The sequence below is a fragment of the Zootoca vivipara genome, chromosome 6, assembly GCF_965207765.1.
Source record: "Zootoca vivipara chromosome 6, rZooViv2.hap1.1, whole genome shotgun sequence".
In the NCBI taxonomy this organism is placed as follows: domain Eukaryota; kingdom Metazoa; phylum Chordata; class Lepidosauria; order Squamata; family Lacertidae; genus Zootoca; species Zootoca vivipara.
The window spans coordinates 78940538-78955828 of record NC_142589.1 but is presented as its reverse complement, the minus strand read 5'-3'; the positions used below and the strand labels follow the sequence as shown (position 1 = coordinate 78955828).

Sequence of the window (15291 nt, the reverse complement as noted above, 5' to 3'; positions counted from 1 at the left end):
CAACAGTTCCCCAATTTCCCACCACCACCCAACCACTTGAACTTTTGCAGATCCTGGCAGAGCCTTTAATATGATTTTCTCCTAGTGCTACCGGTTGTAATACACTGTGCTAGAAGCTGCATAATTTCTATGTGCTCTTTTATTTCCTATATATTGTAGCGCATTACATTATGAATTCCATAGAATTCAAATTGTGATGCAATATAAGAAATAAAAATACAAATAAAATCTATAGGAATATTAATGCAATGGATGAGCTGTCTCCTGTCTTCAACCACAAATCCACAGACACACCACAGACCCCTGAATGACGCTTGTGGACCACTGGTGGAATGAGGATCACTTTGGCAGCTCCTGTCTTATACCATAATAAAATGGTTAGTTTTTAAGGTGCCAGAATACTGTTGTTTTTGGTCTATTCCAAGCTTTATAGAAGCATTCAAGGAATATAAGCCATACCCCGAAAATAAGCCAGTGTTATTTTTTTAAAAAAAAATTATTTTGAGGGAAAATAAATATAAGACGGTGTCTTATTTTCGGAGAAACACAGTAGGGTGCAGATTTTGATTTCTGGGCACTAGATTCAGTATTTTCTCTTTTTCTGATAAACTTTTTATTGTGGGTTTTTTCTCAAAAACACAGAATATAACAACCTTTCAAATACATATCAAATACTTTTGCTCTGCCAAGCACATGACTTCCCTCCTTCCCTTCAGCTGGTTTTCCCATTTCTAATAAATTGTATGTGCATTTCAACTGTCAGTTTCTGTCCTTCATTACGTTACAAGATTTATTTCAGTCCTGCTAATGTCTTCACATTTTTGCAATAATCTTTCAAATACTCAATAAATTTACTCCAATCTCTTTGGAATTTCTGGTCGCCTTTAGATTCAGTATTTTCTCAAGATGAAAGTAATATAAACAGAAAAGTGTCTGGAACCATATTCACACCAGCAGGCTTTTCGTAGGGAATCCTACCTTTGCAAGATAACGTTCCCCCAGATGTAAAATACATTACTGAAGGGGTTCAAAGCCAAACCTCTTGGTATAAGGGTTGTGTTTGTGTAATGCTCCAGTCCTAGCAACAACACAAACCCTTTATCAGAGGCTGCAACAGAAAAAAGAAGAGAAGTTGACTACAATGGATGTTCCAAATGGGGTTGATAGCAGTTAAGAGAGTAACTAGAAAAAAGGATGCAATGGAAGAAACCCTCTCTCTTTCCCTCAGCTATTCCCACTCCATGTCTGAAGATTCAGCTTGGGTTTTTGAAACAGGAGCAAACTGCAGAGCTTTGCATTCTTTGCTTCTCTGAGACACAGATTTCAATGGACTGCCCTTTCCTGGGTCAGTTCTCCGGAGATGAGGGATAATATAATATTATAGTCATAACGTGTCATACGGCAGGGTTGAGGAAGCTGTGGTCTGACAGCTGTTGCTGGACAACCTCCATCCCCTGTGTATGGAATCTTTGATCCTCCAGGCACTGCTAAACTGCAACTCCTACCATTCCTAGCCATTGGTTGTGCTTGATGGGCCTGATGGAAGTTGCCATCCAACATCTGATGGGCCTGATGGAAGTTGCCACCCAACAACAAGGTTGCCCTTCTGGAAGAGAAGGTGCAGCAGCTTCAGGGGCGTGTATCTACGCTCCAGAGAATTAAAGAGCTGGAGCTTTTCTTGGATGCAGCAGAGCACACTGTCTGCACCAAGGAGGAGACAGGGGATCTCCCTGGGGAGGAGGTCAGTTCCCCAACACAGCAGCCAGATGTATGGAGGAACGTGACTCATAGAAGTAGAAGGCCCAGGGATCGCTCTGAGTGCTTAGAATTACACAACCGTTTTGAAGTGCTCATGGAAGACGAGAAACAGACTCCACCTGAGGATCTCTCCCTCATCACAGTTGATGAGGAATATGAAGACGAGCAACCAAGTCAGTCCTCTGGGAATATGCAGGTAACCTTGGAAGGGACAGCACATGGAAGAATCCCAACCAAGCCTATGAAGAGGCGTGTAGTGGTGATTGGGGATTCCCTACTGAGGGGTACAGAAGCAGTAATCTGTGGGCCTGACAAGATGTCTCGAGAGGTGTGCTGTCTACCTGGGGCCAAGATCAAAGATGTAACAGAACGGCTGCAAGGAATCATAAAACCCACCGACAAATACCCCTTCCTTTTGGTGCATGTGGGAACCAATGACACTGCAAGCCATAGCTTACAGAAGATCAAAAATGATTATGAGGCTCTGGGCAGGAAGTTGAAGCAATTAGATGCACAAATTGTCATCTCTTCTGTCCTCCCAGTTAAACGACATGGCCCAGGGAGAGAGGGAAAAATAGGGGAAGTGAACAACTGGCTTCGCAAATGGTGCAAACAGGAACGGTTTGGATTCCTAGATCACGGTCTGCAGTTTCTTGAAGATGGACTTCTGGCAAGTGATGGACTGCACCTCACAAAAGTTGGGAGGAATGTTTTTGCCACGAAACTCAAAAACCTCATCAGGAGGGCTTTAAACTGACTTATGTGGGGGAGGGAGACAGTGGTACTGAAGGTAGGAGTCTATCAAATGCTGAAGATGATCATCCGAATGTCAAGGACCAAATGGAGCAAGCAGCATGCAGACCTAGTGGTGGGACGAAAATATCCTTAAATAAGAAACATGGGGGAATGATCAACGGTCTTCAATGTCTGTATACTAATGCACAGAGCATGGGAAATAAACAAGATGAACTTGAGCTCTTGGTACAGCAAACTAAATATGACATAATAGGCATCACTGAAACCTGGTGGGATGAGTCTCATGACTGGAATGTAGTAATAGAGGGATACAATCTATTTAAGAGAAATAGACCAAACAGGAAAGGAGGGGGAGTAGCTTTATATGTTAGGGATATGTATACCTGTGAAGAGATCCAGGATTTAAAACTTCAAAGCCAAATTGAGAGTATCTGGGTCAAAATTAAGGGAGAGAAAAACAACAGTGATCTCATTGTGGGAGTTTACTATAGATCCCCAAGCCAAACTGAGGACACAGATGATGCCTTCCTGGAACAGATGGCCAAGCATTCCAAAGGAAGGGAGATAGTAGTAATGGGGGATTTCAACTATCCTGATATTTGTTGGATGTCAAACTCAGCCAAGAGCATAAGGTCGAACAGATTCCTCACTGGCCTTGCAGACAACTTCATTGTCCAGAAAGTGGGAGAAGCAACAAGAGGATCAGCCATTTTAGATCTGGTCCTAACCAATAGTGATGACTTGGTTAGTGGGGTAGAAGTGGCAGGATCATTAGGTGGGAGTGACCATGCTCTTCTGGAGTTAATTATCCAGCGGAAAGGAGCAACCAAGCATACTAAGGTCCAAATTCTAGACTTTAAGAAAGCCAAATTCAGAAAACTTAGGGAAACGCTGGGTGAAATCCCATGGACAGTAATACTAAAAGGGAAGGGAGTTCATGATGGTTGGGAGTTTGTTAAAAGGGAGATATTAAAAGCACAACTTCAGGCAATACCAATGAGACGGAAACATGGAAGGTGCCTAAAGAAGCCAGGCTGGCTATCTAAAGAACTTTTGACTGAGTTAAGATTTAAAAGGGATATGTACAAAAAATGGAAAAGGGGGGAAATCTCCAGAGAGGAATTCAAACATATAGCCAGCACGTGTAGAGGCAAAGTCAGAAAAGCTAAAGCACAGAATGAACTCAGGCTCGCCAGAGAGGTTAAAAGCAACAAAAAGGGCTTTTATGGGTATGTCCGTAGCAAAAGGAAAAACAAGGAAACAGTGGGGTCACTCAGAGGAGAAGATGGTGAAATGCAAACAGGGGACAGAGAAAGGGCAGAACTCCTCAATGCCTTCTTTGCCTCAGTCTTCTCCAAGAAAGAAAAAAACGCCCGACCTGAAGAATATGGAGCAGATGATTCAGCAGGGGAAACACAGCCCAGAATAAGTAAGGAGGTAGTACAAGAATACTTGGCTAGTTTAGATGTATTCAAGTCTCCAGGGCCAGATGAACTACATCCAAGAGTATTAAAAGAACTGGCAGAGGTGATTTCAGAACCACTGGCAATAATCTTTGAAAATTCCTGGAGAACAGGCGAAGTTCCAGCAGACTGGAGGAGGGCAAATGTTGTCCCTATTTTCAAAAAGGGGAAAAGAGAGGACCCAAACAATTACCGCCCAGTCAGCCTGACATCAATATCAGGAAAGATTCTAGAGCAGATCATTAAGCAAACAGTCTGTGAGCACCTAGAAAGAAACTCTGTGATCACTAAAAGTCAGCATGGGTTCCTGAAAAATAAGTCATGTCAGACTAATCTGATCTCATTTTTTGACAGAATTACAAGCCTGGTAGATGAAGGGAACGCTGTGGATGTAGCCTATCTTGATTTCAGCAAGGCCTTTGACAAAGTGCCCCATGGTATTCTTGTAAAGAAGCTGGTAAAATGTGGGCTAGACAATGCTACCATTCAGTGGATTTGTAGCTGGCTTACTGACCGAACCCAAAGGGTGCTCATCAATGGCTCCTCCTCATGCTGGAGAGTAGTGACTAGTGGGGTGCCACAGGGTTCTGTCTTGGGCCCAGTCTTGTTCAACATCTTTATCAATGACTTGGATGATGGGCTTGAGGGAATCCTGAGCAAGTTTGCAGATGACACCAAATTGGGAGGGGTGGCTAACACCCCAGAGGACAGGATCACACTTCAGAATGACCTTAACAGATTAGACAACTGGGCCAAAGCAAACAAGATGAATTTTAACAAGGAGAAATGTAAAGTACTACACTTGGGCAAAAAAAATGAAAGGCACAAATACAGGATGGGAGACACCTGGCTTGAGAGCAGTACATGTGAAAAGGATCTAGGAGTTTTGGTTGACCACAAACTTGACATGAGTCAGCAGTGTGATGCAGCAGCTAAAAAAGCCAATGCAATTCTGGGCTGCATCAATAGGAGTATAGCATCTAGATCAAGGGAAGTAATAGTACCACTGTATTCTGCTCTGGTCAGACCTCACCTGGAGTATTGTGTCCAGTTCTGGGCACCACAGTTCAAGAAGGATACTGATAAGCTGGAACGTGTCCAGAAGAGGGCAACCAAAATGGTCAAAGGCCTGGAAACGATGCCTTATGAGGAACGGCTTAGGGAGCTGGGTATGTTTAGCCTGGAGAAGAGAAGGTTAAGGGGTGATATGATAACCATGTTCAAATATATAAAAGGATGTCATATAGAGGAGGGAGAACGGTTGTTTTCTGCTGCTCCAGAGAAGCGGACACGGAGCAACGGATTCAAACTACAAGAAAGAAAATTCCACCTAAACATTAGGAAGAACTTCCTGACAGTAAGAGCTGTTCGGCAGTGGAATTTGCTGCCAAGGAGTGTGGTGGAGTCTCCTTCTTTGGAGGTCTTTAAGCAGAGGCTTGACAGCCATCTGTCAGGAATGCTTTGATGGTGTTTCCTGCTTGGCAGGGGGTTGGACTGGATGGCCCTTGTGGTCTCTTCCAACTCTATGATTCTATGATTCTATGATTCTATCTGGAGAACCAGGGGTTCCCCACTACTGACATATGGGAAACCAAGGGAGGGAACCTCCCTGAGTGAAAGAGTCCTGACCCTCACCCTGCCCGTCTCCTGCAGCTGATATTTAAAGGGGGAAACAGGTGCATGTTAATGACACAAGTGATTTGTCCCTTAAGCAGGGAATTCTGATGACCCTTTGTGAGGAACCATGACAAAGCAATGTAAAACCGCCCCACAAATCCACTCCACATATTTGCATAACTTGCTCTCATTATGAATTCCCTTCAGTTCAGAACTTGGGGCTTTGGCAAACAGTTCCAGGATTAACACATACTCAAAGCCCCTTCCAACTTGTCTGCCATTTAACTATCCTCCTGTACTAGCAATCAGAAGTGTCAAGGGTTTCGTTGCCATCCCCGCCCCCCATCCCTTTGAATGCACAATAAAGGGGGAAGTGGGAGCTGCAAATTCCATTAGCAAGTTTGGAGCCCCAGGTGTTAGTTTTTAGGGCTTAACACAGAGTGCACAGGTGTTGTCTTGTGCAAGTAGCAACAGATTCTGCCTTGTCTCAGATGCTGCGGCCTAACTTACCCTTGGGAACTTTTTCAGGGATATGATAAATGAATTCAAAACGCTTTTCGTCTGCAAAGTGAGCAGAGAAAACATCAAAATGTTAAAATTGCCTACTTATTTACTTTATTCCATTTATGCATAAGCTTGGGGGGGAAAGAAAAAGATGTAACAGATGGTATAATTACAATTAGATGGACTGAAATTATGCTTGTAACTGAATTTTCTATGGAGTACAACAGCAATTGACTTGGACTAATATATGCTTCTATCAGAATAGAGTGAATCTATACATTTGATAACAACTCATGACTCCTGTCAGGGGGACTCCCTACAGGGAGCCTCCCCCCATCATCCTGACCAGCACTTCGCCCAGCGACAGCGGTAGCAGCGGGTCCCCTGACAACTCCTAAAGTCATCGATAAAATTATTCCATTTTTGCCTGCGGATATCCTGCCTTTGATTTTGTTCTCTAAATCTAATAAAGTAGATTTATTCAGCCATGAAAAGCCTAGCGCTTTAATTTATCTTATCAATCTTTACTTGATGGTACATTTGCCACTTTCCATCTTCCCAAGTACAGTGGAACCTTGGTTCCGAAACGTTCAAAAACCAAAGCATGCATTTCCGGAAGAATTTTGGCATCCAAAAAGCGTTCAAAAACCGAAGCAGTTACTTTCGGGTTTTTGGCCTAAACGTTTGACTTCCAAGATGCTTGAAAACCACAGGTAAAAGGTAAAGATAAAGGGACCCCTGACCGTTAGGTCCAGTCGAAGATGACTCTGGGGTTGCAGCGCTCATCTCGCTTTATTGGCCGAGGGAGGCGGCGTACAGCTTCCGGGTCATGTGGCCAGCATGACTAAGCTGCTTCTGCTGAACCAGAGCAGCACACGGAAACGCCGTTTACCTTCCCGCCGGAGCGGTACCTATTTATCTATTTGCACTTTGACATGCTTTTGAACTGCTAGGTATAAACCTCTGGCTGCAACTAACAAACAGGAAACCAGTTCTACACACTCGTGCCTTATAGTGTCTTTCAGACAATTCAGTAGGACAATAACGCAGTGGAAAGGGTCTCAGTATTTAAACATCTTTTTCAAATGATATATTATTTTCCTTCAGTTCCCCTGTGCCCCCAAATCACATTGGCACTTCTAGCATGTGGCAGGGTAACTTCAGTGCACCTGAATCTATTCATTTTACTCCTTATTTATCTGTCCCTTTCTCTTTTTGTGTCATGATTGTTAGACAGATTCCTGCCAGAATAGATTTGATTTTGATTTTTTTAACACCACCAAGTTGAATTTCAAGTACGGTAAACCATACGGATAACACTTAAGAGAGCCAGTCTAACCTAGAAGGTATACCGCAATGATATGTTTGTCTGTTCCAGTCTCATGCACCAGCAAATATATCCGGTTATCAGTCAAGGAGTAAGTGGCCCATTTGATGGAGCATGCTGAAGCTAGAAGGGAGAAGAAGATTGGGGCATGGAAAAATTGCATTATTTAAAGAGAAGTCACTGTAGGTTTTGCATTTGTGGCATGAGCAGATCTTCCTGCTGGCCATTTTCATTCCAGACAGCCCAGCAAACTAAACATTGGTTCCAGTGTCAGACTTCCCACTGCCCCATGCGTAAGACTCCACCCATATACTTATCATTTACCTCCGCCTTTAAAAAGAGATACAGAAATATTTAAATAATTATAAAACTGTGAAGAAAGTGTCTCAGTAATGTCTTACGTGCTCGCCAATCAAAGCCAACCAGAGCTGGTTTTTGCTGCAAACCTTTTTGTACTGATCATTCTGAACGCACTCTGAACAGACCACATTGCTCCTACTATTATGCCATGTCTCTGTTTACCCATAATGTTGATTTTTATACCAGCTTAAATGTCATCTTCCAAAGAACTCTGGGAATCATCACTGAGTGGAGCTATTTAAGTACACTGGGAGAAATCTTTAGTGGTGTCCCCATGGAATTGTAATTCCCAGGATTTCCTGGGAAGAGGAAATGAATGCTAAATACCTGCATAGAAGGGTTTAACTAGATGCCCCTTGGAGTCCCTTCCAATGCTACAGTTCTATGAAATAATATGTGTCAGAAGTGCATATAATTATTAATTAATTAATTTTTATACCACCTTTCATCTGAGGATCGCAGGGTGGTTTACAATATAAACAAGATATATATAAGATATGCCCAGATTAGTTAATCATAATAAACAAACCATTCCTGGTCTGCATCTGTATTAGAATTGTTTTTAAGAGGTTTTTGTTTTGTCTTTGCTGTTTCTGGATTCCTTTGGAAGGACAGGATATAAGTTTTATAAAGAAACTAGTGGATTTTAGCCCGTTTAAAAACGGGCGCTAGAGGAAGCGGCCTGCCGGGACTGGCTTGGCGGTGGCGGGTCTTCCCGCCACCACCAAGCCAGTTCGCAGCGGGGGCTTTTCGCCGTTTGCCTTCCCCTGAGGGGGAGGCAAACGGCGAAAAACCCCGCCGCGCCGCAATTCGGCTCCGGGACTGGCTTGGCGGTGGCGGGTCTTCCCGCCACCGCCAAGCCAGTCCGCAGCGGGGGCTTTTCGCCGTTTGCCTTCCCCTGGGGGAGGCAAACGGCGAAAAACCTCGCCGCGCCGCAATTCGGCTCCGGGACTGGCTTAGCGGTGGCGGGTCTTCCCGCCACCGCCAAGCCAGTCCGCAGCGGGGGGTTTTCGCCGTTTGCCTTCCCCTGGGGGAGGCAAACGGCGAAAAACCTCGCCGCGCCGCAATTCGGCTCCGGGACTGGCTTAGCGGTGGCGGGTCTTCCCGCCACCGCCAAGCCAGTCCGCAGCGGGGGCTTTTCGCCGTTTGCCTTCCCCTGGGGGAGGCAAACGGCGAAAAACCTCGCCGCGCCGCAATTCGGCTCCGGGACTGGCTTGGCGGTGGCGGGTCTTCCCGCCACCGCCAAGCCAGTCCGCAGCGGGGGGTTTTCGCCGTTTGCCTTCCCCTGGGGGAGGCAAACAGCGAAAAACCCCGCCGCGCCGCAATTCGGCTCCGGGACTGGCTTGGCGGTGGCGGGATGTTCCCGCCACCGCCAAGCCAGTCCGCAGCGGGGGCTTTTCGCCGTTTGCCTTCCCCTGGGGGAGGCAAACAGCGAAAAACCCCGCCGCGCCGCAATTCGGCTCCGGGACTGGCTTGGCGGTGGCGGGTCTTCCCGCCACCGCCAAGCCAGTCCGCAGCGGGGGCTTTTCGCCGTTTGCCTTCCCTCGAGGGGGAGGCAAACGGCGAAAAACCCCGCCGCGCCGCAATTCGGCTCCGGGACTGGCTTGGCGGTGGCGGGTCTTCCCGCCACCGCCAAGCCAGTCCGCAGTGGGGTTTTTTCGCCGTTTGCCTTCCCCTGGGGGAGGCAAACGGCGAAAAACCCCGCCGCGCCGCAATTCGGCTCCGGGACTGGCTTGGCGGTGGCGGGTCTTCCCGCCACCGCCAAGCCAGTCCGCAGCGGGGGGTTTTCGCCGTTTGCCTTCCCCTGGGGGAGGCAAACAGCGAAAAACCCCGCCGCGCCGCAATTCGGCTCCGGGACTGGCTTGGCGGTGGCGGGTCTTCCCGCCACCGCCAAGCCAGTCCGCAGCGGGGGCTTTTCGCCGTTTGCCTTCCCTCGAGGGGGAGGCAAACGGCGAAAAACCCCGCCGCGCCGCAAATCGGCTCCGGGACTGGCTTGGCGGTGGCGGGTCTTCCCGCCACCGCCAAGCCAGTCCGCAGCGGGGGGTTTTCGCCGTTTGCCTTCCCCTGGGGGAGGCAAACAGCGAAAAACCCCGCCGCGCCGCAATTCGGCTCCGGGACTGGCTTGGCGGTGGCGGGATGTTCCCGCCACCGCCAAGCCAGTCCGCAGCGGGGGCTTTTCGCCGTTTGCCTTCCCCTGGGGGAGGCAAACGGCGGAAAACCCCGCCGCGCCGCAATTCGGCTCCGGGACTGGCTTGGCGGCGGCGGGAAAAAGGGGAGGAATTCCTCCCCTTCTTCCCGCCGCTGCCAAGCCAAAGCGGGCCTCCCTCCGTGCCCGCTGCCGCTTCGGCTTCCTCGGGTTCCCCGAGGAAGCGCCGTCCCATGCCGGAGGTGTGCGGCAAGGCTGCCGGGGGGGGGAGCGCTTCTCTCCCCCGCCGCCTCACCGCGCACCTCCAGCATGAGACTGGGCTTCGGAGCGGCGGTTGGCTGTTCCCTGTGTCCCGAGAGCACGGGTCCAATCCCTGTGTCCCTGGTTGTCCCTCCGTCCAATCCCTGTGTCTCTGGGGGACATGCGCAGTACCCCAGGGACACACGGGACATCTGGACGCAGGGACAACATGGACATTATTATATAGGATAACAGTCACGGAGAAAAATAGCTCTCCCCAACCCAGCTCATTCCATGTTGTACATTGTTGGATTTTTGGTTCTGAATGGTGATTAGGGAAACAAAGACATATATGGCCCATTCTGGCTTTACCTCCCTCACTACAAAGCTCACAACAGTGGCACGAGACTGTGGAGGCTACCCAGTGGAAGGCACATTTTAAAAATCAAAATGGACGTACCCGTTACAAAATCACATACTGTCTTGTCCCTTTCCCTCAAGGATCTAGAAGCCTTCACAATCCCATCTATAAAGAAAAAGGAATCACAAGTAGGGTTAAAATGAGTGGACTGCTTCTCCCTTCCCACTCTCCAATGGACAAAGCCTCCCATGGCCAGCACATGTATACCCTACTTATGATCCATGCTTTGCCCCAAACCGACCCACTTTCTTTATTCAATTTGTCAGGAAATGTTTCGAGTCATCCACACAGTAAAACCACAATTCAAAACACATTAAAATAAGGCAATTATGAATTACCTAATACATGAAAATTATAAAACATATCAGCAAACATAGGTTAAAACCTGAGGACAGTCCATAAAAACAAATAATTAAAAATATGAATCTGAAAGCTCCCCCAATATCCTACAGAAATTGAAATTTCCCTACTATTTGGAAGTGGCTTTCTGGAACCCAGCATCTCTGGCCTAGACTCGCTGATCAATCATCCAGCTGAGACCACGCCATTCAAGTCTTGCTCAATACCCTGTTGTACAAAACAATGAAAGAACATGCCCCTCCTCAAGCTAGCACCCATCCATTCTGTCCTATAGTCTTATGTGGGGCAAGATAAATACCTTTAATCGTGATAAGAAAGAATTCTCCTTCCTGCCAGCCGCCACCAAGGGCAATCACATATTCAGAGCCATTAAGTGGGAAAAAGACTGGGTTCAAGGTTCTCACGCAGACATGGTTCAATATGCGTGTCCAGAGCTCTAAAGAAACATAAGAGAAAATGTGAAGAGCCTGGCAGCTGGATCAGCCCCCACCTAGCCCAGGATCCTGCAACCAGATGCCCCTGGAAAACCCACAAGCAGGGCATGAGTTAAGTAACCTTCTGTGCCTTTTGTTCCCCGGCGACTAGTATCCAAAGGTATCCTACCTCTCGTTCTGGGGTCATGTATCATGACTAGTGGTCACAGACAGTGCTATCCTCCATGAATTTATCTATGTCCTTTATGACAGTCCATGACAACATCCTGTGGTGGCGCATTCCAGAGAGAGATGGTCCCAATCAGTTACTCTAAGCACCTTGCAAAGGCATATGAGCCTTGTTTGCCAGATGGTTTGTCAGGTTGTAATGTAATGAGGGGCTGTGTGGGGTGTTAGGAGAGGGATACATCATGCTCCTTCTGGGGTACTTTGGTCCCCACCCTGCACTCAGCTCTCACCTGTGGCTCCTAGAAGCTGTCAACCTGTGACAGTGGTCACACCCTGGGAACATCTTCAACGGGCTGGCTAAACCAGGTGAGGGACTTCTCTGCATGCGCAGACAGACTCTAGCAGATTAAATGGGCTCAACCAGCCAAAAATGAGGTTTCTGCACAATGCTGAAGAGGGAAGTGAGGGGCAGATGGGGCTCATCAACCTGAGAAGGTAGCCCATCTAGGAGAAGGAAAACACTGATTCTCAACCTCCACTGCCTTGTGGGATATCTTCAGGAGAAGAAAGGGCTATGGAATGAACCCTACACAAATCTGAAGTGGAATCCATAAGACGGTTGGATGGTGCCTTGTATGCTTCCTTTCAGCAACGCCTGCAGTAAAGCTGTTGCCAAACATCTTGCTCAGCTTACCCTTGGACCACATCAGCGAGGCTGGCGGCGGGGGGGGGGGGGGGAGAACTTGTCATCTGACCAGCCCAGGACCTCCATACACAGGCTTGTGCCCCAAGGAGGTCACTTTGGTACTGTTCATAGAGCAGTTTGAGTTCACTCCCGGAGGCACACTCCACTGTCTCCTGACAATGCCAACAACAATGGGCCCTCTTGGTAACAGCTCTCAGAATTTGGAGCTCCCTTCCTAGAGAGGCTAGACTGGCTAGCTCCTTGCCACCTTCTACCATCAGGTGAATACTGTTTAATTCTGGCAGGTTTTGGGAAACTAGCTGTTTTTAAGGAAAGGGCTTTTAACAGCACTGTGGTGGTTTTAATACTGCATGATGGTGTTAGTGATTTCCTAAAAGACTGTCTGTTATTGACATAGGTGTATAAAATTATGCAGAGTATAGAAAAGATAGGGGTGAGTTTTTCTTCCTCTCTTATACTTCTAGAACTTGGGCTCAGCTAATGAAGCAGAATATGCAGAAATTCGGGGCAGGGCATAAGTTCAAGTATGGAACTCGTCCCCACAGGATATAGTGATGATCACCCGCTTGGGTGCTTTTAGAAGAAGATTTATTTTTGTTTTGCTAGTCTTCTGCTCTGATCATGTTCAGCTTAAGTTTATTTTTATTTATTAAATTTCTATACCACTCTTCATCCAAGGATCACAGGGTAGTTTACAATATAAAAAGACAAAAATGTAACAACGTAACAAATAAAAACAATATCCACCTGGTGTTTAAAAGGCCATAGATTGTTTAATTAGCCAAAGGCTTGGGAGAAGAAGAATGTTCTTTCCTGGCATCTAAATATATGTAATGAAGACAACAGGTGAGCCCCCCTGGGGAGAGCATTCCACAAATGGGGAGCCACTGCAGAAAAGGCCTGTTCTCATGTTGCCACCCTCTGAACCTCTTATGTAGAGGCCACACAAAGAAAGGCCTCAGAGGATAACCACAGGGTCAGTTTATAAGGGGAGAGGCAGTCCTTGAGGTCTTGAGCCGTTTAAGACTTTATAGGCCAAAACCAGCACTTTGAATTGGGCCCAGAAACTAATTGGCAGTCAGTGAGCTGTTGGGTCAGGACTGCCCCTTCCATTGTCAGCATTGTGCTGCCAATGCAGTTACTGTGGCATAACCATGGTGCTACATGGGGGCGGGTCCTCCACAGTGGCACACCTTCAAGATGCACCGCCACAACCAGGGGTTAGTCCGTATTCTATCCTTGTCCAGTCAGTGCAAGTTGAGGGCAGGACAGCAGTTAACATGACTGATGATGCCCCCAGAGAAAATGGAAGAGCATAGCTCTCAATACCCTCACCAAATAGAATTCCAACAGTTCTGTAACGGAAGGCATGGAAGTAAAAGTGGCATAAAACCAATACAAAACTCTGCCTTTTGGCTTCTCAGGCTCACGTACCAGACCCAGAAGTGTTCACATGCAAGATTGGGTAATGTCCCGTAAAGTAATAGACAAGCTGGTTCTGCCGGATGAACAGGGTGCTCTCTGTACTAATGGCATCAACAATGGCAGAGGAGAATGTACCCTGTGGGCATGAGAGGGAGCCAATCCAGCAGCTGTCAATGCCCACCTATAGCAGAAAAGGAGACAAAGAGAGGCAAGGGTGGAAACAGGCTCAGCTCCTACTAGGTTAAGACTTGTGTGGGAATTCCCATAATGCTGTACTTTGTTAGCTATAATGGACATCCGCTGTGTTTAAAGGTGTCAGCTCTTGAGCTTCTTTCAACTGGAGATGCTGGGGACTTAACCTGGGACACACTACGTACAAAACATGCGGTCTGCCAAAGTCAAGGTCCACCACCGTGGGACGGCTACAACTTCACTTGCCGTCACCAAGCTCATGTGTGAACCATTGGGGGAGTTCCAGCCCCACCCCCAGCCAACACAAAGATGCCATGTCAGAGATGCGCTATGCAGAGGGCTTGTTTCCCCTTTACCTCTATTGGAATGTAATCGAAAAACATTGAATCCGACATGAAGACAATCTTGCTCCGGGGAATGCCACCAAGGATGAGCACAGGGGCTTGTCCGTAAGTGTACCACAAGGGACGTGATGGGTCGTTCAGATGCAGGACGCCCCACAAAGACTCTAGCTGTGCTTGGTAAGAAGGGACAAGAGAGGAGAGTCTATCACACCAAAGCCATTGGGGACCAACAGATACCTTCTACAGAATCCAAGGGTAAAACTTCATGGGGACCGTGCCAGGCCCCACCCATAAGGGCAAGGGCAGGGAGTGTCATGGACTGGCTGGACGCAGAGGTGTGGTGGGAGGCACCAGTCGGGGAACTCCCGGGGGAAGAAGGCTCAAAGCTTGGGGACTGGTGGTGGGACGACGATGAGTGGTCAGAGGGAGAAAACTGGGGGGGCAGGGAGGAGGTGCCGGAGGCTGGAGGGGCAACAGGGTTTAGTGAGCTGGAAGAGTCTTTGCCAGAGTGCAGTTCAGACTCTGAGGCTGAAGCAGAGGCTGGACAGGAGGGGGGTCAAGAAGCGGCTGAAGAAACCAGGGAGTCTCCATGCCGCCCCCCACTGTGACCAGTTCCCCACCCCGCCCCCCGGTCTCTAAGAGAAAGGAAAAGAGCAGACTGTAGAGTTTTTACTGCTACTGTCACTAGGAGCCAATGCATGACTATAAAGTAAGTAAATCTAATTTTCAAACTTACTTTACAAGTTGTTGCCCAATTCTTTGTTAAGCAGGGTAACAAGGAGGAAGCCAGCTTACTTCATAGCTGGACTTGCTCAAAAGGAGGCTTTGCAGCCTAATTCCCATGCTTTTGTGCTGACCAGAGATGGGATCCTAAAACTCTGTTTAACCCCAACAGGCAAATGCAACCACATCTGCAGACTGCAAGTAGTAGTGGTGAGCAGACTGTAACGCCGCTTGAGATCCCTACCAACCCCAGCATTTTACCTTGTCCCCAATCCTGAGCTTAACCTCATTTTGAGAAATTCCCACATAGCCGTTGATATTTACGGCAAACCTATAAATAAGGAGAA

The 15291-nt window shown here is 47.6% G+C and overlaps 1 protein-coding gene across 7 annotated transcripts in view; it reads right to left on the bottom strand.

Annotated features, from left to right (window-relative positions):
* Positions 1–15291, bottom strand: part of CATSPERG (catsper channel auxiliary subunit gamma) — a 60785-nt gene that overhangs the window by 27241 nt on the left and 18253 nt on the right. For 6 of the 7 annotated variants that reach the window (XM_088672741.1, XM_088672743.1, XM_060275539.2 and 3 more), the window contains 8 exons: positions 15206–15275; positions 14234–14389; positions 13695–13866; positions 11251–11388; positions 10632–10697; positions 7438–7548; positions 6105–6155; positions 979–1108 (listed from right to left, as the gene is read on the bottom strand). In XM_088672741.1, coding sequence (XP_088528867.1) covers positions 979–1108; positions 6105–6155; positions 7438–7548; positions 10632–10697; positions 11251–11388; positions 13695–13866; positions 14234–14389; positions 15206–15275 — 894 coding nt within the window. The remainder of the gene's footprint in view (positions 1–978; positions 1109–6104; positions 6156–7437; positions 7549–10631; positions 10698–11250; positions 11389–13694; positions 13867–14233; positions 14390–15205; positions 15276–15291) is intronic. The other variant, XM_088672742.1, reaches the window with a different exon arrangement.